Genomic DNA, 25,088 nt, shown 5'->3' on the forward strand with positions numbered 1-25,088 from the left:
GGACCGCCTTTCTCTCTACTGCTGTGCAAATGTTCAATGGTTTTCTTACAATTCAAGTAACCAAAATGTGTCCATGTGCCATAAAATTAATCTGAGATAATGCACAGAAAAAAACCCAAAGCCAGCAGAGGCTGTGTGTTGAGAGCAAAGCTGCTACAGAACGTACTGGTTTCATCAGTTTTCATTGAAAACCTCTGCTTTGTCCCTGTAACCACACATTGCTTGTTTTGCCTCACACCGCACCTCATGGATCTGTAAGGTAACTGTACTCCTAGTTCCATCAAGTCAATTCTTTCATAAAGTTCAGATTTTAACCCTGGTTGTTTGGTTTTTTTTTTCAACCAAAATAGATGTCAGAACGCATTATATAGCAAGCTAATAGTCACCTCGGTCCGTTTTCTTTTTATAATTCAACCAACATCCCTGAGAGAGAGAATGCCTAAGAAGGTAAGTTGAGGTGTGTCATTGTGGAATCTGACTGTTAGAATTCCACGCTATTCCACTGATTTGTGTTATTAAAGATAATAGTGATTTGTGAAGGAGGCGAGAGAGAATACATACATGTATGTGCCTACGGATTGGTGTTGGTAATAATAGCATCACATCTTGCTGCTCAAGTTGTTTAATAGGTAATTGATGCACACTGTTAAACCTGCATCATACAAAATTAGTGTTAATTAGCTGAAGACAATACTGTTAATAATAAAAGCTGTTAACAATTCTAAGTTACCATGGTCATGGAATTTTACATGAAAACACAAAGAAAGGGTGTCAGAATAGTGTCAGCCACGAGTGCGAAAGCAGAAGCGTTTCCTTAAACGTAACCAGTCTTGCTTGTGCTTTTTCTCTCTGGGAGAGCCCGGCTGTTCCGCAGCCTGCGCGCCCGCTGTGAGGCTTGCTGGAGGCGGAGGCAGTCCTGCTGCCACCTGGAATCCCCGTCTGTGTTGCTGCATACAAGGAGCTGTAAGTTACATGCTACTTGTCCCCGGTTTGGTCAAGTAAATACCCTGACCAGTAAAGAAGGTGACCACTGAATATTCCTTACACAGCCGAGTATTACTGCCAGAAGTCCACCCGCCCGCTCATTGTGGCCTCTCAAAGGCTTTCAGACCAGCTTGTTGTAGGTTAAGTGATGCTGCTGCTCACAACAGAAGTAATTTGTGCTTTTACATGGCTGACATAGCTTTGGCTGGTTTGTAAGTTAAACCACCAGGAAGGCCCATATTCCCTTTCACTTAAAAACAGTGCCCATCCCTCCCTTAGTGCCCTCTAGGCCCCTGGCCAGCTGCCTGGGACATCCCTCTGGCAAAAGCTCACTGTCCTGGGGTCGTTGGTTTGTGAAGGAAAGTATCGCAGACGCTACGGAGATTCTCCAGCACCAGACCGGCCGCGCCCATTCAGAGCGAGTAGACGAAAAGCCGGCCGCCCAGCCGGGCTCTCGCCGAGCTTCTCTCTGCTGCCACTACAACTTCCTTCTGCAGATACAGAGCAAAGGGTTACTGAGGGCGACTGCAGGGGCCTGACCGCTGTGAGCTTCCCTGGGGGAAACCGGACTGTGTCCCTGTCATGGGCATCGCACAGAACTGCGATGGGGAGTCACCCACCTCGTCGGAACAGCGGTTACCAAAACCATCTGGCAAACAGGCTTTATTTTGTTTGGGAAACTGGAAGAAGCTGGAACCAGTTAAATAACTCCCCTGCCAATGCAAATGCTCTGGGATAAGATCGATACAGATGAAGCAGGAGTGTGGACTGGATTGGTGCCACGGCAAGGGAGCACAGCTGCTGGGGGAAGGGTGCTGCAGGAGCCCTCCCCGCTGCCTGGGTTTCAGGTGTTGGATTAGGCACCCTGACCTCGTTTAGACGCGTTTACAGTTCCAGGTGTTTCTCTGCTGCACATTGTAACAGCAAGAAGCCAAACACTGACCGCTGAAGCCCTCAGCCTGGTGCTGAGGCTTTCTCCGTACTCGCACAGAGAACCCCAGTTCCCACACCCGTTATGGCAGGGTGAGCAGAACATTGGACTCCCCTCAGCTGGACAAGCACTAAGTAACCTTCAAGCAGCAACAAAAAAGGATCCTCAGTGCATCACACAAACACAGGGATTGACTTTTGATAAAATAATGGGCACTTGAGGCAAACAGAGAGAAACGGGTACGCAAACACATCCAAAATCATTCAGGAAAGAACTGGGCCTCTCTGTGCTCGGAAATACACCGCACATGAACAGCGCTCGCTGCCAGCGGTAGCCAGGACAGCAAGCGGGTCAGTATTGCCTCACTGAGCACCCCTCTGCACGCCCGCTGGTACCCATGCTCAGCCTCCCGTGCCACCCGTCAGCACGCTCCTCAGCTGTTCAGATTTTGGGCTGTTTTAAAATGACCTCTTTCAATTCAGGTGTGAGGTGCCAAAATTTTGGCAACTCCGGAGTTCATCCACCTTTTAAATGGTTTTATGTACCAGCTCAGAGAATGACTGATTTATCTATGTAAAGCACTTAAGACTTCTGCAAATGAGTAAGATGCATATACAAGCCAACACCTCTCGTTATGTGAGTTAGAAAGATGTCACAAAGTGAGTGACAACAGTCATTTTTCTCACCTTTCTTTCCGATTTCACAGTGATAACAGAACTCCCAAATCTTGATAGTTCCTGTAAAATAACATTGCTTGTTATAATGCAATTATATACATATTTATATATATATATAACATGCAAAGGTGTTTTTTAAAGTGGGACTTTTACTGCTTTCAGTAGTCTGTTTTCTAGTTACTCACCTCAGGAGAAATCAGGACATACTGGGCCTGAAGAAAGGAGAAAAAAAAAAAAAAATCAGTGGAGAGACCCACACTAGGATAGCGTAAGACCAGTGCAGTAACCCTGGCTCCTGAACAGCAAAGAAATTCAAGAACAAACAGGAGGAGCCAAATCACACAGGTCCAGAAATGTAAGTAAACCACCTGTTTTCTGAAACCAAGTCAGGATGCACTAGATACCTGTACTGGATGTAATTAACTAGCAGTCATTATGACCTCATGCCCTGATTTTTTAAACGCTTTTTATGTGTTCTTACCCAGTCTTCAGGACAGGGAGATACCCATGATTTGCAGTGGCTTGTCACGTTCCCGGTGGATGCCTGCTTTCCGTTGTAGATATAAACGCGGCCAGCCGCCCCGCTGAACAGTACCGTGGTGATACCGTTCGTTCGCAGCGGGGATGTCACAATCATTTCATCTGCAAATATGACAAGGATGACGTAACACATCAGAAGTGAAATAATGCTAAATCAAAGCACGAGAGAGTCAGCATTTACATACCGCTAGATGCCACAATTCCTATTAAAGACAGTTAAAATGAGTTCTGGCTGAGTTGCTTAGGAATTCAGAGCCGCCTCCCCCCACAGCACGATGGAATAACGGTACAAGCCCACTGAGGACACAGGCTGTGTTTAGCGCGTGTATCAATACGTAGGTGACCAGTCTTCCCATTGCCAAATGTAAAACATTTCACTTCTCAGCTAGATTCATCAAGCTTTACCTAGTCCGTCATTATCCAGGTCACTCAAGTATACATCTCCTCCAAAGCGAGAAAACCTCCTGTCCCCACTGAAGGTGCTGAGCAAAGAAGGCTTGGTGCTGTCTGCCAGGTCGTACACCAGAGCCAGGCCAGCCTGGTGCAGCACCGAGGATATAAATGAAATCCTGGACAGGCTGTCTGCAAAAACACCAGCAGTAACAGAATGTGAGCGTCAGGTATAGGAACTCAGGTTTAATACCTGCAATACACTGACAGCAGGTAATGCTGGCATTACATCATGTGGACAAAATTAATGTAATTTATGAAAAAAGATTGAACGTTATATGGCACTAAAAGTAACTAGCATAGAAACAGTCTCTTAACAATAGCATCTGGGGGGGAAATGGGTTCAGGTTAGAATTCTGCATTTTTACTTTCCTAGTTCCTTACTGCCCGCTGCCAGAATAAGGACAAAATACTGTGTTTTGTTAACTCCAAGAAATACGCAGTCTACTAGCAAATCACTGCCACATAAATGATGTAAGGTGGTAATGCCACTTAAGCTGATTTTAAGGAAGGGAAAAAAACCTCTGTTGAAGTTGAGGTATAGAGAAAGAACTCTACATGTCAGGCACTTACAGGTGACTACAGCAACTATTTCTCACTTTTGGGTTTGTTGGTTTTTTTAATTATGTGGCAGTAAAAAGGTCCCTTTTCTAACTTTTAACTTTGTATCTGTCCCTGGTCATGCAGAAAGAAACAACCCAAAACAGAAACGGTCTCCAGCTTTCAGGACGTACCTGCAGTAGGGGCACCCACCACCAAAACTGTCCTTGTGATCCCAGCCACAGACATCACACCGCTGGCCAGAGACAAACCCGTTCTGCCCATCGCCTGTGAGATTTTTCAAACACCTATGTCATTTCTACAGACTGTCACATCACTTAAGCTCCCGGACTACAGAAGCAGCCCTACCTTGTCTCCAGTCACTGCAAACCAGCGCTTTGTGCTTGGGGGGTTATAGCCATACACCTTCCCGACGCTCTGTCCCACAGCCGATGAGAAGGGATTGCAGCTTGAATTACGATGCAAAAGATATTTGTATATTTGACTAGGCTTGCTCCTCTTAAAATATTTTCCCCTTTTTAAGTTTGGAATAATAGCAGCTGCCAAATTCCAGAAATCTATTTTAGTGATTCCCATGCTTGTTCTAACTAGTTAACGTTTAAAGCACAGACCTGCTCTGTCTATCCATTTACCACCCAATACATTTTTGTGTTTGGTTTGCTTTTAAAAATGCTATCTTGAAATAAACGCCACAGGATTATTTTAGCTGCACTTTTGTGCCCCTTCTCCCCCTCCCCAAGAAAACCCAAGAAATTCTCAAGTATCTCTAAATAACAAAGACCCTCTCTATAGAGGGTCTAAAAAACCCCTCTCCATAAGGAAGGCTGAAGGCATGAAAATATAATTTAACAAAAATATTCTAAGCAGGACAAAGAGGAAACTTCCTGAAAAGCTGGAAGTGTAATTATTACAAATGTTAAACATTGTAGAAGTAGGGCAGAATGGAGGAGAGAGCAAGCTGTCGTACACCACACACCTGGAACAATTCTTCCATGTAGGGCTACCGATCAGCAGCAATGTTACGTCCTCCAGCTGGCAGCTGCCAAGCGAAAATCCGAACCAAGCATAGTTTTCTTCCCCTGTTACCATCCAGTTGGCATCCTGTACTGACAAAAGTCCTGACAGACCAGAAAAATACGAATTTAATCTCGGTGTACCCTGGCATAGAAAAATCTGTCAGCAACCTTCTACTGATTCACCGTGGGACAAGTTTCTATATGCAGTCACACCGCACGTGACCCGGCGCCGTAGCTTGCTCAGCCGGCAGCTGGTGGCCAGTGACAGCCATTATTCACGCGAGAGCTGTCGGTCAAGCCTGCCCCAAACTAGTGACTCCTCCTTAGGGACAGGCCAGCACAGAAACCATTTACCAGGACTCATAATTCGTCAGAGGCGGTGGGTGGGGTAGCTTCAGATAATCCTGGCTTTAAGGCAAATCATCCTGTTTTGGTTTCACAAAAATGTCAGTCAGCAGTGTTTTCAAACCCGTTTTCCCTGTGGCTTCTAATTTTACATGAAGTAGAACAAGCCACAGAAATTAAGCCTTCCTGGAAGTCTCAGCTACATGGCTCTGACAAAGCTCTGAACACCTGCGTATCCCGCCCAGCCCCTCTGGACCCGGCTTAGCTCCACATGTGGCCTTCCCTCCCTCAGCACAACGGTCCTCACCGCCTGCACTCATTAGCTGTATTCACTTGTAGCGTTCCCCTTTAGCCACCTGAGGAGCACACAGAATGATAAAAATTCATCTTTGGAGGTACGTTTGCCAATGCCCAAGGCAGAGGTGAGCCTGCCCTGGTACCACCAACACGCAGCGGACTCGGCTGCTTTAGCAAGGCCTTCAGCGCCGTCCCCCGCAGTGCTGCTGTACCCCAGCTGGGACACTGCAGCCTGTGTGGGTGGAAAACCAGAGGGGAAACTCCTGGTTGTGATGCCCTCACAGGGCAGCGGTTAGCGGGCTGGGACAGTGGAGTGCCTTCGGGCATCGATCTTTAGGCTCATCCTGCTGAACACTTTTATAAATGATCGGGAAAAGGCAACCACGTGCCCTTCCATGAGGTTGGTGGATGACAGGAGACTGGGGGCTATCGCTTGAGGGCAGGGCGACCATTCAGAGGGCCCCACACAGGCTGGGGAACTGGACAGGAACCTCACAAACCTCACGAGTATGAACACAAAGCCCTGCCCCGAGAAAGAGATGCTCCAGCAGTGACGCAGGCTGGGGAGCAGCTGTGTGGAAAATGTCCTGGCGAGCCTGGCAGGCAGCGTGCTGAGCACAGGGCTCTGACAGCAGAGACGGCCAGCAGCATCCCAGGCTACACAAGCAGGAGCATGGCAAAGAGACTGAGAGAAGGGCTTGTTCCCCCTCCCCTCCTCCCTAGACCACACCTATTGCTCAGTTTTGAACCCCACAGAACAAGAAAGATGTTGATAAACTGGAGCAAATAGAGGGCCCCCAAGATGGCCGGGGGCTGGAGCACTTGTGCTGTGAGCTGAGACTGGCGGACCAGGACTTACTCAGCCTGGAGGAGAGGAGGTTTTGAGAGGACCTAACGGCACCTGCCAGTACCTATAAGGATGTTAACAAGGAGACAGAGCCAGGCTGTGCCCAGTGCACTGGGGTACCCATGCCTTCTGTGCCTCTGACTTCACTGGGCGTGCGGGGAGGACAACAGGCATAAGCTGAAGCAAGAGAGGTTCACACTGGCTGTAACAAGACATTTTTCCCCGATAAGGCCAACCAAGGAGTGGAAAAGCTGCCCAGAGTGGCTGCACAATCTCTACCACTGGGGGCTTTTAAGCTCTGACTGGACAAAGCCCTGAGCAATCCAGTCTGACTTCACAGCTGTCCCCTTGGGTAGGAGGCTGGACTAGGCACCTCTCAAGATCCCTTCAAACCTGAATTATCCTACGATTAGTTAGGAATAAATGAACAGTCACATGAAATATGGGTGGGTTAATCTACTCAACAGATATTACCTCGGTCACTCCTGTTGAAATAAGAGTAAAATGCAACCACAAATCCTCTCTGCTGCCCACCACCAGGTGCGTATGGAGAGCCCACAACCAGATCAGCATTTCCATCTCTATCAACATCAGCTGCCAGGAGGGACCAACCAAGATTACAGTAGGAATACTGCAATAAACAATTAGTTTAAGCCTGACATTGAACTGAAACCACCAGTTCTGTAACAAAATAGAGCAATTTTCTTCTAAAGAGCTAACTTTGCTCCTGATCAAATTACCCTCCCACTCTCTGACTTCAATTTCATTTTCTTTGAGGGATTTTTGAGGGCTATCCATCTTTCTGTTCACCCTGTTGCCTCCCCTGCACTGGGGTACAAGTGTATTTCCCACGTACAATCAACCCAAGCAAGCACCTGCTTGCATCATCCCCATCAGTCTAAATCCCCTTGCAATTAAGAATTTAACATTCTTTTTTTTTAAGCCCATAAGCGCCCTTCCCCCACCTCCTGCCTGGGTAGCCCTGTGTTAATCTGACGCATTTACCTGACAAGTTATGGTAACGTTTGGCTGAGATGCCAAGCCTCTTCCCTCAGTGCCAAAATAGACATACACAGCACCCTACAGCAGGGAAAGCAAACACAACATGAGAGCACCCGCATGTCTGCACTGACCGAAATCTGGGACAAAGCACAAGGAGTAAAACAGTTCTGCAAGGGCTATTAATAAATATTAATTTACATATAAAATATTAGAACCTTCCCCTGATACTGTCTTTTCCACCCCAAACCTAATAACACCCGTGCTGCAATGGGTGCTGCTATAACCTGGCAACAAACTTAGAGATGTACAGAGAAGTACATTTTCCTCATACTGTGGGTAAGGACAGTATACTGGATATTTATATTTGCTAATACACACATTCAGGTGGCTCAAATTTTGTTAAGTACTATTTAATGCACTGGTGCACAGTGCCAAGTACAACAGGTGCATGCAATTTTCCATGCCAGTGGGTCTATGTGAAAGCATTTAAATTCCTATTTAGGCAGCTATTTCAGGATCTGAAATTCTGAAGAGTTTTAAGCTTAATGGACGTGGTTTAAACCAAAACATTTTGCTTCTCAGTTCGTGTGAGCTGAAAATACTCAGGGACCGTTATGTGGGCTTATCTGGTAAGCTGCAAGTCATTAAGCCTCTGTAGCTTGATTATTTTATGAAGTGTGTCTGTGTTTGTATCGCACTTTAGATATCATCTGTTGGCCTGTGACAGTGACAAGCAGATGACAAGGCTCACTGACCCATGATGCCCGTTCCAGACTCTCTGTTCCCAAACAAAAAGAGTGCACCTGTATTTTATGAACGGCTCCTTACATTTCCAGCGCATCACTGCTGCAAAGTTGGAATCTGATTTGGACTGCTAACATGCAAAAAGGCCACTGGAAGAGACACACAGGCAGCTGCCACTGCTCTAGTCAAAGTACCCACAAGGGTTAATAACCCTTTGTGCTGAAATTGCAATGTGCCTTGAGCAACAACAGAAATTCTCGTTTTGCTGTTCAAAAAAAACCCAATGCATCAATAAAAATGTTCTGCTCGGAGGGAAAAAAAAACCAAGAAACCCATGTGTGTGGCTTACTTTGTAAGTAAGAAACTGAGATCCCACAGAAGGGGCTCCAACTGCCAGATCTGGCACTCCATCCACATTGAAGTCCAGGATGGCCAAGGCAGAGCCAAATCTTCCTGAAGGCTGAAAGAAGAGGGAATGCTCCCATGAAAATAACAGACACTTTCAAGACGAAACCATCAAAACCTAATGCACGTCTGCAACCACAGCACGGGGAAGAACTGGAAGCAGAGATGAGAAAAATCTATCCCCAAAATCCTTCAGATTTTCTTAGTGTCACTGTTCTCCCAAGCCACAGCTGTCATACTAAGACACTAACTCGGCTATGGAGGTGCTAAAACGTGCACTACCTCCGCAGGATGTGGTGCTGCTTCGCTGTCGCCTCTGCCGAGCCTAATGCCCCCCTGGGGTTATACCTGTGACCCTTCCTGTTAACAGCATCATAGCTGTGAACCACCACAAGGTGAAAGGCAGCAGCTGGTAACGCCACAGTGTGTAAACCACAGAAAGAGATTAAAGGGAAATGTATCTCATCTCTCTCCATTCTCTTCTTTGTAAATAAAGATTTTGTACAGAGGATCGTCTTTATTACGCAAAGAGATGATTTGATCCTGCTTCTCAGTCACAAGCCAGTCACCATGTCGAATTGTAGTTTTCTCATTTTTTAAAATAACATGTACTCTTAGTAAGGACAAACAATTGTTTTGTGAGAAGTTATCAATTAATGAAAAAATGTAGCTTTGAAGGGATTGAAACTTAAGTTGAATTAATAATTTTCAATGAAAAAGGAGGGGAAAGATCACAGTATTTTCTTAAATGCAGGGACCAGCATGAGCTATACTGTGACTTACAGAGACACTACCTCAGTTATATTCAAGGGCAAATTATGTTCTAATACCCACTTATCTGGCACAGCAATAAAAGTGAACCTACAGGTGACCATTGCTTTAATTGTTCCTGTAACTCCGGGAACAGTTCCTTTTCTTGAAAAGCATACAGCATCCTTTTATCAGGGGGGTGTATTTCAGGCATAATCCTCACCCATATTAATGACACTGTTGCTCAGTCAAAATTTACCACATTTTCAGGCAAAAAAAAAAAAACCAAACACCAGATATCTGATGTGACCCCTCACCTGATGACCCTGGAGCACTTGGTCAGCTCTCTCATCCAGATCCATGTCCTCTGGCGGCAAACCTGACTGGTTGCCGTAGATGACATACACCCGCCCTAGCTGAACGTGGCCCAGCGTGCTGTACCCTGGCGCTCCAGCCACCAGGTCCTCGTACCCGTCCCGGTCCAGGTCAGCTGAGGTCACTGCCCTGTTCAGCAAGGGAGGCAACAGAATCATAGCGTGAGCTTCCAGACTACCACAACATTAGCAGAAAATACTTCCACTTCTTTCACGTAAACCAAGACTTTGTCTTTCCCACCTATTTTTGTAAAAATCTAAACAGCTTTTTTCATTTTATATATTTGATTTTTGTTTTCTTGAATTAAATAAAAAACCCCCCAGAGCCTTGAACATTCATCTTCCATTACGGCACCAGAGATCTGTAGGAACTGCTTTTTCCTTACTGACACAAGGCACCCGAGAGGAATCAGAGCAAGGAGCATGAACAAAGGCTGCTTGCATATGACACAGAATATAAAAGATGAAATTAAGTATCTTTTTAACAGAACCTCTGGTTTAATCGATGGACTTGACAGGAGATAAGCAAAGGGATCACGGGTCTCAGTAACATGCTGGAGTTTAGACAGGGAATGCGGAGACAGAAGAACTAACTACTTTTAATTTGGCTGGTGTGAAGTAAACTCAAGAATTAAAACTTCAGTTTTTGAGCCAGAAGAAATAAAGCAAGATGAGCAGCATTCCAAATTTATTTTATTACTCTTCCCTGTGGCAGGTCAAGCCAGAACCTCTCAGGCAAGGAGAGAGAATATGCCTCTTTCTGCGTCCTGAATCTGTCTCCCTACTGGTCCTGCAGTGTTTCCAAGAACACCTGCTAGGCACCACCAGTGATCAATTTGGGACAAACAATTAATTCTGCACAAACATCAACTGATAACCAAAAAAGGGTAACAATGTTCCTACGCTGTTTAGAACTAGAGCCTGATCACAGACAGAACACTGAGCTCCTTCACTAAGGAGAGACTGCAAAAAAATTTACAAGACCACCCTTCCACAGAAAGAGGTTATCTGACCAGAACTCACAACTGAATGCAAATTTTGCTCTTGATACAGTTTTATGCAATATCGGCACAAAGAGGCTTACATTAACACCTGAAAGGTCTTATGGGTGAACCTGTTGTTCTGGCCAGATAAAATAAGCCATTCAGCCAGATTTGCCACTAATTGATTTGGACTATCACCTTTCAAGAGTATCCAAGGAATAAACATTAATATTTTGGTGGGTACTCAAAATTTTCAGAAATTAAGAGGGAGGCGGGAGGGAAAAAAATACCAACCATCCAAGTCTAGCGTAGGGTGAAGTGAGAAAATATGAAGCTGATGGCTTGGAGATGTGCTTAGAAGATTTCCAAGGTGTTGCTGCTAATGCTCTCCAGACATTGGTTGCAAAATCACGGTTTAGCAAGCGGAGGGAATTCTGAATTAAAAATAATGGAGAGACACAAGAATGGTTAAAAGACAGGCTGAAACTCTAGAACAGGGGTCCTCAAACTACGGCCCGCGGACTGGATACAGCCCCCCAGGGTCCTCAATCCGGTCCCCGGTATTTACAGAACCCCCCATGCCCCCCCTCCACCCCCACCCCGGGGGTTGGGGGGGGAAACCAAGCAGCCACAGATGACTGCCTGCCACTTCATCTGCGCGCCGGCTCCCTGTTTAAAATGTTTGAGGACTCCTGCTCTAGAACATTATGGAGCACCTCAAAAATCAAGTCACCAACGGTGGAAATCGCCACATTGATCTAAGTGCTCTCTGGCTCAGGTCATGAGCACCATTTTCTAGAAAGACAAAGATCTGTATGCTCTAAATGGAGCACTGCTAACTGCTCACTGCTATGCTTTGTTGGGACTTCTTACCCTCAAAAAGTGATTGTATGATTCTTAAATACTAAGGATACATTTCTGTTATATTTAGCACTGCAAGATGCATTCTAACTTCATTACACAATGAGCAAAGCATAAAAATTTAGTATTTACAATGTACACATAAATATACACATTAACAATGGTGCTGAAATCTCCATGAAGTGAAGTCAGAGAGTACTGTTGACATCCAGAGACCCTGCTCCACCACGCAGCACTTCAGACAGAAGTTAAAAGTGTCATACAGAGCTGAATTCTACCTGACACATTTGTTGCTTCTCACTTACTGTTGCCCAAGGTTGCATGTTGAACTGAACTCCTCTCTCTGTAAAACTGATATTCTTTTCAAGTGTTTTTGTAAGCAAAGAAGTCGCATTTTTCTGATGTTCGTGTTTTGACTGTTTGCTTCTGCTAAAATAAAGGCAGTCATAACAATTAATATAACTGAATTAATGGCTTGAGTATTTTATGACAAAGCTAGGAGAAGCAAATATATTGCATGTAATCAGGTGACCATTTCTCCCACATATAAACAGAGTTCTCAAAAGAAACCAATTAAGCTGGTTTCTCTCGAGATCTTTGCCAGAGGACTACACACACTCGTGCTCCAAACAGCGGAGTCCCGTATTTCTGTACATAACCCAAAAGATCTCTAGTTATTAATAGTTCACTGTCCACACTAGCGGAAGACTCTCCTTTCATCAGTAAATCGTTGAACCTTCAGAGCCGTACTTACACGTAGCTGACCTTGTGCTCGCTTGTGCAGTTTATAAACAGAGGGTTCTCGGGCAGGAAGCAGCCACTGAAGAAACATGCAGAATGCATTTTAAAGGTTTTCCCACAATGGAAGTGAAACTAAAAATACACCATCCTATTCTTACTGGTTCCTCTGTTAGAAGTCGTCAGATTCCTCAAGAAAGCCTGCTTATTCAAATTCAGAGCACCACCGTGATCCTTAGGAACCCCTTTGACATTTATTTTAATGACCTCCATTAGGTTCTACATGAATCTCACATGTCTTTATATAATGGAAGCGTATTGCAACTTGTCCTGCTAATTCTATTGATCTAAAGCACTTTTAATGAAAGTGCCATTCTGGAACAAAGAACACAACAGATTATGCCATATTGTATTTCCAACATCATTTTTCCAAAACAGTTGCGGTGGTATTTTCCATATAAATGCATGGATTAATTGCCACTGTTGATCTTACGAAGTCATTTATGGTAAAGTTATACTTGTAACAGAGCAGTGCAAGACTAGAACTTCTATAAAAACAGGGCATTCTGAGCTTCCAACACTAGAATAGATACCCTTACTCTTTCTCATCCAATTTTCCTTCAGTGTGTGAAGGCAATCTTTGACCTCCCCTAGGAAGGGCCACCTTTGCTGGCTGATGACAGCAGCCAGAAGGGGCAGCCCCAGCCCCAGCCAGGCCCGGCAGAACCTCAGGGCAGGGCTATGCGAAGCTGAGGCAGCCCCTCGAGCACCGCTCAGCACCCCGGAGCCTTGCCTGGGGAAGGGAGGGTGAACACGTAACAAATGTGAATTCAAGGTCTACGTCATCCTGCGTGCCCAGGTAAAAGACAGCCACAGAAATCCCTTTGTCCCAGTGAGGATTTAAAGCTCAGCACCTTTTCTAGGAAAGAACCTGCCTTCAGGAGAGCAATTAATGGGTGTCAGAATTGGACTACTGCGCTCATTGCAGGAAACACGCCGTACCTGGTTCCACTCTCCAGCATATGGCTTGTCAGCTCAAAAATATTGTTTGTCCAGAACGCCATGTCGTCCACTCCTCCCAGGAAATACTCGTGGAACTTCTCCACCAGAAACGGAGATTTACTAGCATATGTTGAAAAAAGCTAAGAGACAAGCCACATACTTAATAAGATGGGTTACATTGTCTTCATGCTGTATGTTCATTTTTATAAAGAAAACTGAAAACCAACCCTGCTAACAGCAAGCCTTTCTCCATACCTGAAACAACAAGAAAAAAAAAATCAGAAACAAATTTGCTTAATTTAATAATATTTAATTATTTAAACAGTTCTTTGCAAGGCTTTGGTATGGGAAATACTATGCAAGTCATTACATTTCCTTGTTGGTTGTTAACATAATTTTTAAAGCTGTAATGTGAGAATTAATAATATTAACTTTATTGCTGCCCTTAGTTTGGAGGGATTCATTCATGGTATTTGTAAATGCTGTGTGACTATTGGTAATTAACTGAAATAAAGAATACAGCTAGGCTCTTTATGATATTCAAAAGCAGACATCGCCAGGTATCTGAAGCCTCTTTTGAATTATTCTTGGACTTGAAAGGATCTACACAAAGTGTAGGTAAGCCATCTGTTTAGGTATGCACACTACTCCAGTACATGAAATTTATATTGCTAACATGCCACAATGCAATGGTACCTGAAGATGCAGCTGTTTTGAAATAAATAGGCATACATGCATTAAATAGCTAAGACGCTGAATATGTGGTGTAATTATGAATTTAACAGTCATTAAGCAGTCCAAATTTGTATTCTAGCCATCAAAAAAAGATCAGCTGTTTTACTATTTTGGGGTCTAGTAGGGAGTCTATATTGCTGGCATCAATGCAAAAGGCATATCAAATAGTATCATCATAATTTTCCTACATGAAAATTTTCACTTATGAAAAACCAGACAAAGCTATTCTACTTACAGTTCAAGAAACAGCAGGTAAGTACAGTCAGTAATTGTGCTTTCAGTTATGATCTCTTTTCCATAAAATTCTTTATAGATAGCTGCTAGGTCTTTGACTGGCACATACCTTAAAACAAGACGAAGGTATTATAACAAGAAATTTCCCACATCCCCTGATAAAAGGTTCTGTAACAACAGTAGCCTGCCTTAAAATGTTCTAAATTTCAAAAGAAGGTCATGCCCACAAGCCCAGGACTGCAGGCGCAGTTACTCTTTGCAGCGCTCTCCTGTTGAGGCTCAAAGGCAGTGGCCCACAGAGCCATTCCCCTAGGGCTGCTGCTGGTGGCTTCCACACTGCCCACGCTGGATCCCCGGCTTGGTGATCACCTCAGCCTGGAGGATGTCCTCCAGCTCTCCTCTGTGCCGAATCTACTCATGGCCAAACAGGCATTTCCCACACCTGGGCCAGAGTTTTATTAATGAATGGTGCCTTCTACACCTGGAGCAACCACATCCTACTCAAACAAAACAACTCAAATGGCCTACTTTATCAACAGGAAAAGAAAAGAGTTTTTTATTCCAGTTAAAAACTGTGAGGGAAAAAAAAAAGTGTATATCTAAAACTGCTGCTTCTTTTTATGCTTTTACGACCTGTCTGAATTCCACAGCATCTATAACCTTAGACATCCTCAACTGCCAAAACTTTAAATGGAAATCTAAGTGAGAGTTGTTGAACTAATTGCTAGGACATTCCAGCAAACCCTTTTCACTGATTATTTTATATATAATTATTTATAATTCCCTTCAGATAAAAAAAATTAAATCCTTCTTGCTGTTCCTATACATAAACCACTTTTTTTCTTCTCTCTTTCCATTTTTTTATGTCAGAGGACAGTAAATATGCATACAAGGAATACCAAACAGAAAAATTCCAAGAGCTGCAAGGATTTCTTTTGAAAGAAAGATAAAGGACAGCATTTTGTTAAAACACAGAAAGTAATCTCATTATCTTACCAATTCGATGCCAGATAACTGAAGTCCAGCTCAAACTGACTCACTACATCTCCTCCTGTGGATGGAAGAATGAAAAAACCCCACAGAGCCCAACAATCCAAACCTGGTAAGTACCTATGGTGGGTAACAGCATGACTGAAGCTGTGTATGGCCATGCTATCTATGCTTATATGGTAGATCCTCCAGCTAGACATTTATAATACAGAAATGGTTCACCTGAAAGTATGCTGCATATATTATACATCCAGAGAATAAGAATATTGTAAAATTTAAAATCACAGTAGTGACTCCATTTCAACATTAGCATCCTTCAGCCTGTGTTTTGGCTTTAGAACAAGTGTCCATATGCCCTACCACACCTCCTGCCACATGCAGCATGGGGACAGGTATAGCAGAGCTTCACAAGCTGGGGGGGAGAGTGAGAACACAGTGCCCACAGGACCCATTCCTGGCTCCTGCACTGCATGGGGTAGGAGCCAAAATCACCCACTATGGTTTTGAAGAGGACTTCCAATATTATTGCAATAGAAGGATCCAAAATCAGCAAACGGAAACATTACCAAAATCGCCAACATTGTGAGCTTCTGAGTATGAACCATGAAAATCAATCTGGAGAAAAAGAAAACCAAGAACACTGTCCATTTATTTTACTCATTCTTCCATACAAATGTACAAGCAGCAACAAATCATCCAAGCAGCCCTGATGTTTACAGGTCCCAAACCTGGCCAACTTCATTCTTACAGAGTTTGTGACATTACGTGTCTCCAAAAACCTTCCTGAAACAGGGCTCCAGCTTTTCTTTTCCCTCCTCACCTATGTCCAAAGCTAAGCTATCTCTTCCAATAAACCCAGTTATATCAAGAAATAAAATAACACAGGCTTACTTCTCCCATGGCCTTGAGAAATCCTTGGTCGATGCCCAGGCTATGCCAGCTAACATCTGCCACCATATGTGAGGCAATTCCAAACAGGAAAGCCACCAGCTTCTCTGTAGCCTACACAACAACAATCCACTTGTAGTCACAGCAGTAATTTCACTCCTATCCTTCAGAAGAGTTGAGCATTTTACAGAAGTACATTATACAGGCATAAAGGTGAGAAACTCTTATAATCCAAGAATTTAGCCTGAGAAAGTGTTGACCACTCATTCCTTGATGCTGGAGACACGTTTTTGTGACCTGAGAAGCTTTAAGCACTTCATACAGTCCAAGGCCATAGAATTGCATGGTTGACATTAGGACACCTTGTGTGGTTCCAAGTTAGATGTGTACTAAAGTGTTTTTCTGGACTGGGGACAAACAATTCCACTTCCAAGGAGCGAAGCCCCTCTGCCACCGTGGGTGTTGCACGGGCACACAGAGGAGAGACCGGCATTCCTGTGCAAGTGCTGTTCACCACAAAAGTACCTGATTAAAGTCCAGATATGAAATCACTCATTCTCACAAACAGAAAAGTTACTTGGAATAAATTTATAAGCAACACTAAATTTCTCCAGAGAAGTCTTCTTTGCCTTGAATCACTCTAATTTCCAGAGGTCTTAAAAAATCTGTAACTGAATCATAGTTTTTGATGAAGTGATACTTCCCAAGAGTCACAAGGCCAGTATCACCGCTGGCCCGACAAAAGGCAGGCAGACTTGTTTAGGTTTTAAAGAGTGCATACTCTCAAATGTTACTCCACCTGGATGACTCTCCTGAGCAGAGAGAGAACAGCAAATTCTCCAGTAAGGAAAAGAAAATATTACGTTCAAAATAATTTTCACTTCTGAAAGTTTGTTTTTCCTCTCCTCCTGTGTAGCTCATATACCATAAACAAAAGCAAATCAGGACTAAGTCCAAGGTTTCACAAGTGTGAATTCTAAAAGACACATGGTTTTCAAGCGGCTAACACACAACCAGATCCGAGAATAACTCAAGATCACCAGTCACATTTGGATGTTTGGTCCCAAGAAGTGTATCATAAGCACCAGACCACACTGGAGATAACTGATAGTCATGGGAAAACCGTAACATTTTTGTCTGGTAAAGACGAAAACAGGATTTCAAATTTTCCTCTATCAGCACAGACTTTAATTTAAAAACATCTATTTTTTCTACACTTCCCAAAGGATCAAATTGTAACAAGTAGTGAAGGTGAAGAAAACAGTAGAAAGCAAAGTCAAAAGTTAATGAAATTTTCTTACTTCTTCCCAAGGCTGAGGGTAATTCCTTCTGATGTAGTGAATACTTGCGCTGAGAAATGGTGACCAGTGAGTATCTTCAGACACATCATGGAATATTCCTATTGCAATAAAATTGTATCAGTATTTGATCTATTCTTGGGGTGGGAGAAGAAAAAAGAAATAGAAAAGGTTTTCCCCACGAAAAAAAATACAGACTCTTGTTCAATTTCGTATCATAGAGACGATACATTTTGCAATCCACTTACATGAGAACAGCCAAATGAGATGTATTTTTATATGATTTATATTGTCAAAAAAGATACTAGATTTACCTTCTAAGATTTCAGTATGAAGCACTGGAAAGTTTTTTGCCTGCTCCCTTTCTGTGTGCCTGTGACTAGGTACAGTACAACGAAAAACTGCCTCCCAGATGGAGAGGATAAAGAGAGCTGACCGAGAAGCTTTTGACTAAGTGAATGCATCGAATTGTAGGGCAGGGAGGCTGATGGGCATGGCAGCCAACTCAAAATACCATACTTTCGGACAGGTAGCAGTTTCCACAGGGCGGAGGAGGGCTATGTCATCATAATCATCATTTTCAGCAGAAAGGCACACTTGCCAAGATGCAGTCAGTGTAGGAGCAGAAGGGCAGAGGAAAGCAGGAAAAATCAGGTTTTCCTTTGACGCATCAATTATTACTCTCACTTAGATTTATGCAGAAGAGATTATGTAGGACCTAACAATGACCTTGCCTAAAAATTTCTGTGTACCTACATAAAGCTAAGGGCAAAGTGAAGACGTGACAAGATCAAGCAGCATGATATTAAATTCTCTAAGGGGGAAGAAGGTAGGATTCACTAGACCAAAATTAAATGTTCACAGTGTAGACTTCTACACCTAAGTTTGTCTCCTGCCTGCAAAGGCGGTCTGGATGGCTTTGTTCTTGATCTAAACCAGCTCAGATCTGCAGAGGTCCCTATTTCTTCCACACTGACTAAGGAGACTGCTGACAAGTGCCCCAAGTGAAAACAAGGGAAGAAGGACCCCAGCTTCAGTGAGGGAATATGGGCTGGAGGCTGCAGGTAGAGAGGCTCTGGCTGCTATAAGGCAGAAGTCAAAACTGTTAGAAAGGGAAAGATGAGATGGAAATAATCAATTTAAGGTAGGAATTGAAGAAATCCCAGGAGAACATCAGTCCTGAAAACAGGGCAAGCGAGACTGAAGTTTGGGACACAATCTTAAGCAAAGCGAGGCAGAACACCAGGAACAGTGACCTGGTGACAGCAGACAAAACTGGTATTGAATGCCAGAGCAGAGGGGCAATCTGGATTTGAACTGGGTACCACGACGTAGCAACAGAGAAGATCCCCCATTAGGCAACGCAGATGGGGCAACCTGCCTGTAAGGATATAAACCAAACGGCCTGTAGCTGGCATAAGCAACAGTCAGCATCAACAACCTCTGACTGAGAAACAAGAAGTCTAGCTGCCACTATGTGCTTTTAGACTCTGAGTAAAGCAGGCAATGGGAAAAGATGAGGAAAGTGTCCTTGGAAAGACAAGGATTTTGCAGCTTGAGGCAGGAAAAACAAATACTGAGGTAAGCAGAGGCACTGGCAATCACCTAAAAAAAACCATAAAAGATGAGGCAGACCAAGGATCCTAAGAACACTTTGAATTTCATGGACCTGAATTTGCCTGACCCACTAACATAAACCACCTCCCCTGCTTCACACTTTCGGTAAGATCTTAGCAACCATCTGGCCAGATGCCCTCACCCGAACCAGGCATCACGCCTTGTCTCTGCTGTGTGCCTGAAAAACCAACAGCTTGTTGTTGGAGCACGGGCTGCCTTTGTCCCATTTGCTAATTGCCACTATCCAGATTTACCACTTCAGTAGCAAATACCCTGGAGCAAGCCCTAGCTGGCTGTTCTACACCTCTGGTGTTGCTGGAGAAGCTGATTACGCTCAAGAGCTGATCCACCAGAGCTGCAAAATCAGGGGACCACCTGCAAGTCAAGACATACTTTTTACAGCCATTGCAACAGGGAGGTAATTTTGTAGTGCAGTCTTTAGATCTTCAAGCAGCAAAACTAAGACTGACGTTAATTTCAAACAGGAACCAGTAAAATGTAGAAGACAGCAGTCTGGAAAAGAAAGGCTAACTAGGATGTAACTCCCCCCGCAGTAAGTAGTACACTGTTCTGGTTTGGTGGGGTTTGTTTTATATATTTTCTTACTGTCTTTGTGACTGATCTGAAAGCAAGCAATACTTCCTAATACAGAAATCAGCTCTAGGGTTTCCCTAAGACTTAGAAAAAAAGATAAATTTGTCCTCTCAGTTTCTCCCTAAGACAGCACTCAGTAATCTGACCTAATTTAATCAAACAGCATCCTTCTCTCAAACTGCCCTACACATTAGTTGAAATTACCCAAAAGTTACTTTCTACAAACATTTTCAAATGTATTATTTTCTTACAGAGTTCTACAAAAAGGCTCAAAATACTAACAAAAATGGTAGATGTTCTTGCAGGAAGGTGTTTTTGACCCTACTTCATTTCCTACAACATAGCTATTTTCAACCCTACCAAAATCTATAGGATTTTCACATAAAAATACAGGTGTTACAATATTTTACTTAAAAGCTTTTCTTACCTCTTTTGCAGATCATAGGATAAAAGGCATCAGGATAAATACTCCCAGCCTGAAATGCATCTTGGTGGTTTAGTAATAACTGGGGAAAGGATGGGGAAAAAAGGAATCAGAATGCCTTTGCAAAGCATGAAAACACAGTTTACTGCCAATATAGAAGAATTTGAAATATAAATACCCAGCAATATAATATTTTATATTATATAATATTATGTGATATATTATACAGTATGCAATATATAATATAATAAAATATAAATACCAAAACTATAAATTATTTAATTTAAATATCCAGCTTCAGCAGCAGCAGCATCTCACACCATTCCCGGCCCCCAATCCTTGTAAGCAAAACTAAACTGATCGGTATACACTGCAATTTGAAAGGCCATTTAGGCAAGTATTCGTATGATCTAACTTTAGGAGCTGGTGAAGTCACGAGTTCACCTTCTGAAGGTGCCCTCCTCCTGGGCTAAGCACAAAGCCTGGGCTGCTAACTCCCATCCTCTGAATCACAGCATAGCTGTCTACAATGGGAGTACTTCCCTGGAGCGATCTCCTTTGATAAAAGATCGAGTTATATAAAACCGTCTTCTTCACACTGACCTAAAGGATATTAAAAACGCTTCAAACAGAAAACACATATAGGGGTTGCTCATACATTTATGAAAACTGTCCACGTGTTTACAGTGCTCAGCTGGATACAGCCCACAACAGGAAAAGCTATTTGCACCAAGCAGAAATCAGTTCAGTGATGTATGCGGTGCACCAAATCCCAAACCTTGCTGCCATTTTGCTGTCCTTATGTTTATTACATCTCCATTCCAAAAGTCCTCAAGCGATTCTAATAAAACTACTCATAATGAGCATGATTTAAGAAGATGGAAAAACGTGAGAAAACACACAGAGTATAAACACATCATTATATTTGCTACATATTTGTAATAGTATTCAGAAGGAGTCAGAAGATTTTCAACAAAAAAAATATGCAAAAATACAGTCTAGGCACAATATTTACACACATATCACTGAGAATAAATAATAAAGAAAAGAAAGGCAAGAAGACAGACAGAAAAACATTCAGAAGAAAGGTGTACACAATTAAGCAATAATGTGCTTCCTACCTGTCTATAATTAACATTCCCTTCACGCCTAGTGAAAAATTCCAGAGCTCTATGTGCTGAAAAACAACATATTGAAGTATTGATTTACAGGTAGTGTGGCCAGGCCCCTGTTTTTAGAAGCATTATCAATCCCCGAACACACTGCATTGCCGTCCCCAAGCCGAGCCGCACAGGTGCACCTGTACGCGGCAGAGGGCACATTTCCTCACCGAGGGACCCAGGGAGGAAAGGCCGTTTCGGTGGCACCTCTGGGCACTGAGGTCTCCTCAGTCTGTCTCTAAGCCCCAGCTCCCAGGCCGACCCACAGAGCTGAACCCCCAGGGAAAAGGAACTCCCCACATCCAGAACTGAGCTACAGCCACGACCGACACCATCAGCCCCAGCGCGGCCCCAGCGTGGATCCTAAGGGTCCAGCTGGAAAGGACCCACATTAAACATATTTAAATATCACTGTTGCCCTTAATGTTGAAAAAGGTACTTCAGGAATCAATGCGGATGTTTAACAATTTGATGAATTTTTAACGTGTATGAAAACAAACAGAAATCTAAAGTCAGTAAGGTAAATAATACTATTTATTCACTGAATAGGCAGACATTCTTAATGCAAAAATATTTCTTGAGCAAGCATAACAGGACAATGAAATACACTGACATCACTTTTCTTTAATGAAGTCTCCTTCTAATTAATGTTAGATCCTAAGGATAATCTATTAACACTATTATAAAAATGCCCAGCGTTGCCTTCAAAACTATTTGGTTGAAACTGCACATGTAGGTTATCTTCATGCCTTCCCACACTATTTACAAACTAAGGCTGATCAAGATAACCCAGAATATGCTGATTTTAATTGAATCTTTACTAAATAAACCACAACACAAAAAAAAAAAAAAAAAAAAAAGCACACCCCCCCTCACCCCCAATAACCCACTTTCAATCTGGAATAAGACCTAGACAAAACTGTATGGGTTTGAATGATCTTTGACTTTGAATTTTACTCACTGATCTAAACCATCCTTAACAGATATGTTGAGATACCTTAAGGACCAATCTTGTACCAAAACAGGAATAACTTAAAAATAGAAATAAAAAAGCATTTTAAGGCTCAGCCATTTCAACACACATCTCCGTTCCCAGTGTGGGAGGTCTCATCCCCCCCAACTTCTCTCCTTACTCCTGTGGGTCCAGGTCCTACACATTCACCTTTGGAATGAATTCCGTGAGCGCTCCCACAGCCCCACAGAGCCCCACAGCCCCACTGCGCCCGCAGCCCGCCACCAGCCCCGGCCTCCAGCGGCACGGCTGTGGCAAGTAGGGCACAGCACAGCTCTGCCCAGCATGCAGGACATGAGCAACATTTTGAACAGGCAGAGCTTTTCACTGTTTTAAAAGTACTTTCGGAAGTCTGTCCTGGATAGACTTTGGTGCTGGGTTTAAGTCGGAGGAGTTTCTTTCTTCAGACTGTTGGGTTTTCCCCCCCTAGGAATACTCAGTGTGTGGATTTGGTAATAGCTTTCAGTATTTATCATCATGGGCTTTTACTCGCACATTAACAAAAGCACTGATTTTAGCAGCATCAGAGCTGACCCCAGTTTAATGTCATTTTCAGACAAACAGACAAAAGTTGTTGTAAACCATGACCCAACAGCTCAGTGTATGCACTACCCTCAGACAACCAACATTTTTAATTTATATAAATCCAGGTTTTCTACAATATGCTTCCTTGATTAGAAAAAAATGTCTGCTTTGGGACAGATCTGTAAACTGTTTCCCTTTGCAGATTTCTTGCACATACACTCTATTCTAACAAATCTGTTATTTCAAGTTTTCAGAAGCTCATAGTAGTTAGACCCCCTAGCTTGCAATGATGTATGCACATGCCTAACCTCAGGCAGCGCGACGTATACCCATTGCTATGGGTTTTTTAATGTATGGTTAAGAAAAGCAAATGGCTGCAGCACTCTGACCGAGGGTACAACACTCAGCAAGGGAACATATTCTCAGTCTCAAATGAATGCCACTAATAATCCCAGCCTTTAACTTGTTCAAAGTGGTGTGCATTCAGTAAAGTCTGAGATTACCTAAACAGAGACATCATACGTTTTACGATGTTTGAGCAACAGATTTAGAGTCAGAAACAGAAGAACAAACAATTGAAAATGTTTCAGAACAACCTCACACTCCTCAAAGAGTGTTTTGCAAGAGCTACAGCAGAAACCAGATTTTAAAAATAACACATGTAAACAAGAAATTCAGAACAGAAATATTTCCCCACTTTGATGTTCACTCAGCTCTGTCCTTCATTTCTACAAATCTAGGCTGTTCAGGCTAAAGATAGCAACATACCAGAAAGAGGCACGGAACAAAAAATGTTCACAATGTTAGTTGTAGATACAACCCCCTTACACTACTTTATGCAGATATGTTTTATGCAGATATGGCAAAATTAATACATGATGGTTTGAAAACACAGCTACCACGGATGATCTGTGTTATTCTCTAGTTTAAATATAACAATCCCATAAACCACATAAAGTATTCCTCTTCTTTCTCCAAAGCAAACCCAGTCTGCCTAAGCCTCACTGACACAAACATCCCAGTTACATAATGCCTGTGTTTTGGAAGACGGAAAAATACGCAACCAAATTGATTCAAGCATTTTGCTTAAAAAAACAGTAAATTTTCGAACTCCAAAGACAAACTACTCATTTATCCTATGTGCTATTCACATTTTTTTTAAAATGATGTAGAATGCTCATTACTTTATTCCCTCCCTTAGCTTTCTAGCCAAATCCAAATTTACTTTTCCCAAGCAACTCAAAAGACAAAAAAATTCATCCCAAACATGACTTACCTATTTCAACATGTGTTGAAATTCCACTTGGGATACATCTTTGACAGCAATAGCACAATATAACCGGCAAAACAGACCAAATCTTCAAACCAGCCATGACGCTGGCTCCAACGGTGATTTCCAGATGCCTGGAGCGGTAGCACCGTGACCTTTGAAATGTGGGTTACGGAGCATGCCTTTTCTTTCGGGCGTATCGCTGACACAGCAAGTAAACGACTGCCGTTATTTGAAAGGCTGTTTTATACCAATGCTTTTCTTTACCTCAGATAAAGTCACCTATAAAAAAGAAATTACCTAGAGGTGTTCTTCGCTCTTGAATTCTGCAACCTCTCCGGGGTTTGGGCAGCACAGCAGCAGTCAGCTTTCTGTTAACGTACAAAAGCACAGCACAGAAGAGCATCCTCCCAGTTTGCCCAGCTCATGGTGAGCTGCCCTTACAACAGATACGTCAGAGTTCACAAAAAATCAAAGCCGATTGCCAAAGCAGGATTAATAGAAACACACTCGCTCCCGACCCGTAGGCAGCACAAACTCTCATGCTTTGCTGAGCTGACAGGCCATTACACACGTGCGTTTGGGTTTCGCAATCCAGACTGAAAGGCAGACTGATACAGGGGGAAATCCTGCGCGCTCCTGCCGTGCGTATTGCTGCGAATGCCTGCCTGACTGCAACGGCTGGGCATGCTGCGGCTCCCAGCCATCCTCCGTCCCCCGGGCCTGGCCGCTGGGCCGGGCTGCTCTGCTGGTGCCCAGCGGGACCGTGGCACCGAGCACCGGCTTCACATGGCCCTCGTGGCAGGGGCTGACCGTGGCTGCTGTGGGACCCAG

General features: G+C 43.3%; 1 protein-coding gene across 6 annotated transcripts; it reads right to left on the minus strand.

The window, feature by feature from the left end:
• Positions 1-606: 606 nt before the first annotated feature.
• Positions 607-24,829, minus strand: GPLD1 (glycosylphosphatidylinositol specific phospholipase D1). 6 transcript variants are annotated; one of them, XM_005434923.3, is made up of 25 exons: positions 24,261-24,826; positions 21,409-21,464; positions 20,291-20,369; positions 17,656-17,753; positions 16,358-16,468; positions 16,033-16,081; positions 15,473-15,527; positions 14,478-14,585; positions 13,735-13,762; positions 13,508-13,647; positions 12,522-12,587; positions 12,073-12,193; positions 11,201-11,340; positions 9,867-10,053; positions 8,744-8,854; positions 7,654-7,728; positions 7,123-7,279; positions 5,120-5,261; positions 4,492-4,591; positions 4,317-4,410; positions 3,538-3,714; positions 3,074-3,234; positions 2,778-2,804; positions 2,602-2,652; positions 607-1,475 (listed from the first exon to the last, which is right to left on the minus strand). In XM_005434923.3, the coding sequence occupies exons 1-25, from the start codon at positions 24,355-24,357 to the stop codon at positions 1,398-1,400; spliced, it is 2,508 nt and encodes an 835-aa protein (XP_005434980.1). In that variant the 5' UTR covers positions 24,358-24,826; the 3' UTR covers positions 607-1,397. The 6 variants fall into 6 exon arrangements, with proteins under 6 accessions (XP_005434980.1, XP_027654990.1, XP_027654991.1 ...); XM_027799189.2 differs by having other exon boundaries at positions 12,073-12,196; positions 24,261-24,823; XM_027799190.2 differs by lacking the exon at positions 8,744-8,854 and having other exon boundaries at positions 12,073-12,196; positions 24,261-24,829.
• Between the last annotated feature and the right edge of the window lie 259 nt (positions 24,830-25,088).

This window comes from Falco cherrug, chromosome 3 (genome assembly GCF_023634085.1).
Source record: "Falco cherrug isolate bFalChe1 chromosome 3, bFalChe1.pri, whole genome shotgun sequence".
NCBI lineage: Eukaryota > Metazoa > Chordata > Aves > Falconiformes > Falconidae > Falco > Falco cherrug.

What these genes read in the sequence shown, in the direction of transcription:
- GPLD1 (XM_027799189.2), bottom strand. Translation starts at nt 24,357, where the DNA reads ATGGCTGGTTTGAAGATTTGGTCTGTTTTGCCGGTTATATTGTGCTAT. An exon ending in AGTTATCTGGCATCGAATTG is followed by an intron (nt 14,586 to 15,472) that starts GTAAGATAATGA and finishes TCTTGTTTTAAG; the next exon opens with GTATGTGCCAGTCAAAGACC. An exon ending in ATGTCCTGATTTCTCCTGAG is followed by an intron (nt 2,653 to 2,777) that starts GTGAGTAACTAG and finishes GTTATTTTACAG; the next exon opens with GAACTATCAAGATTTGGGAG.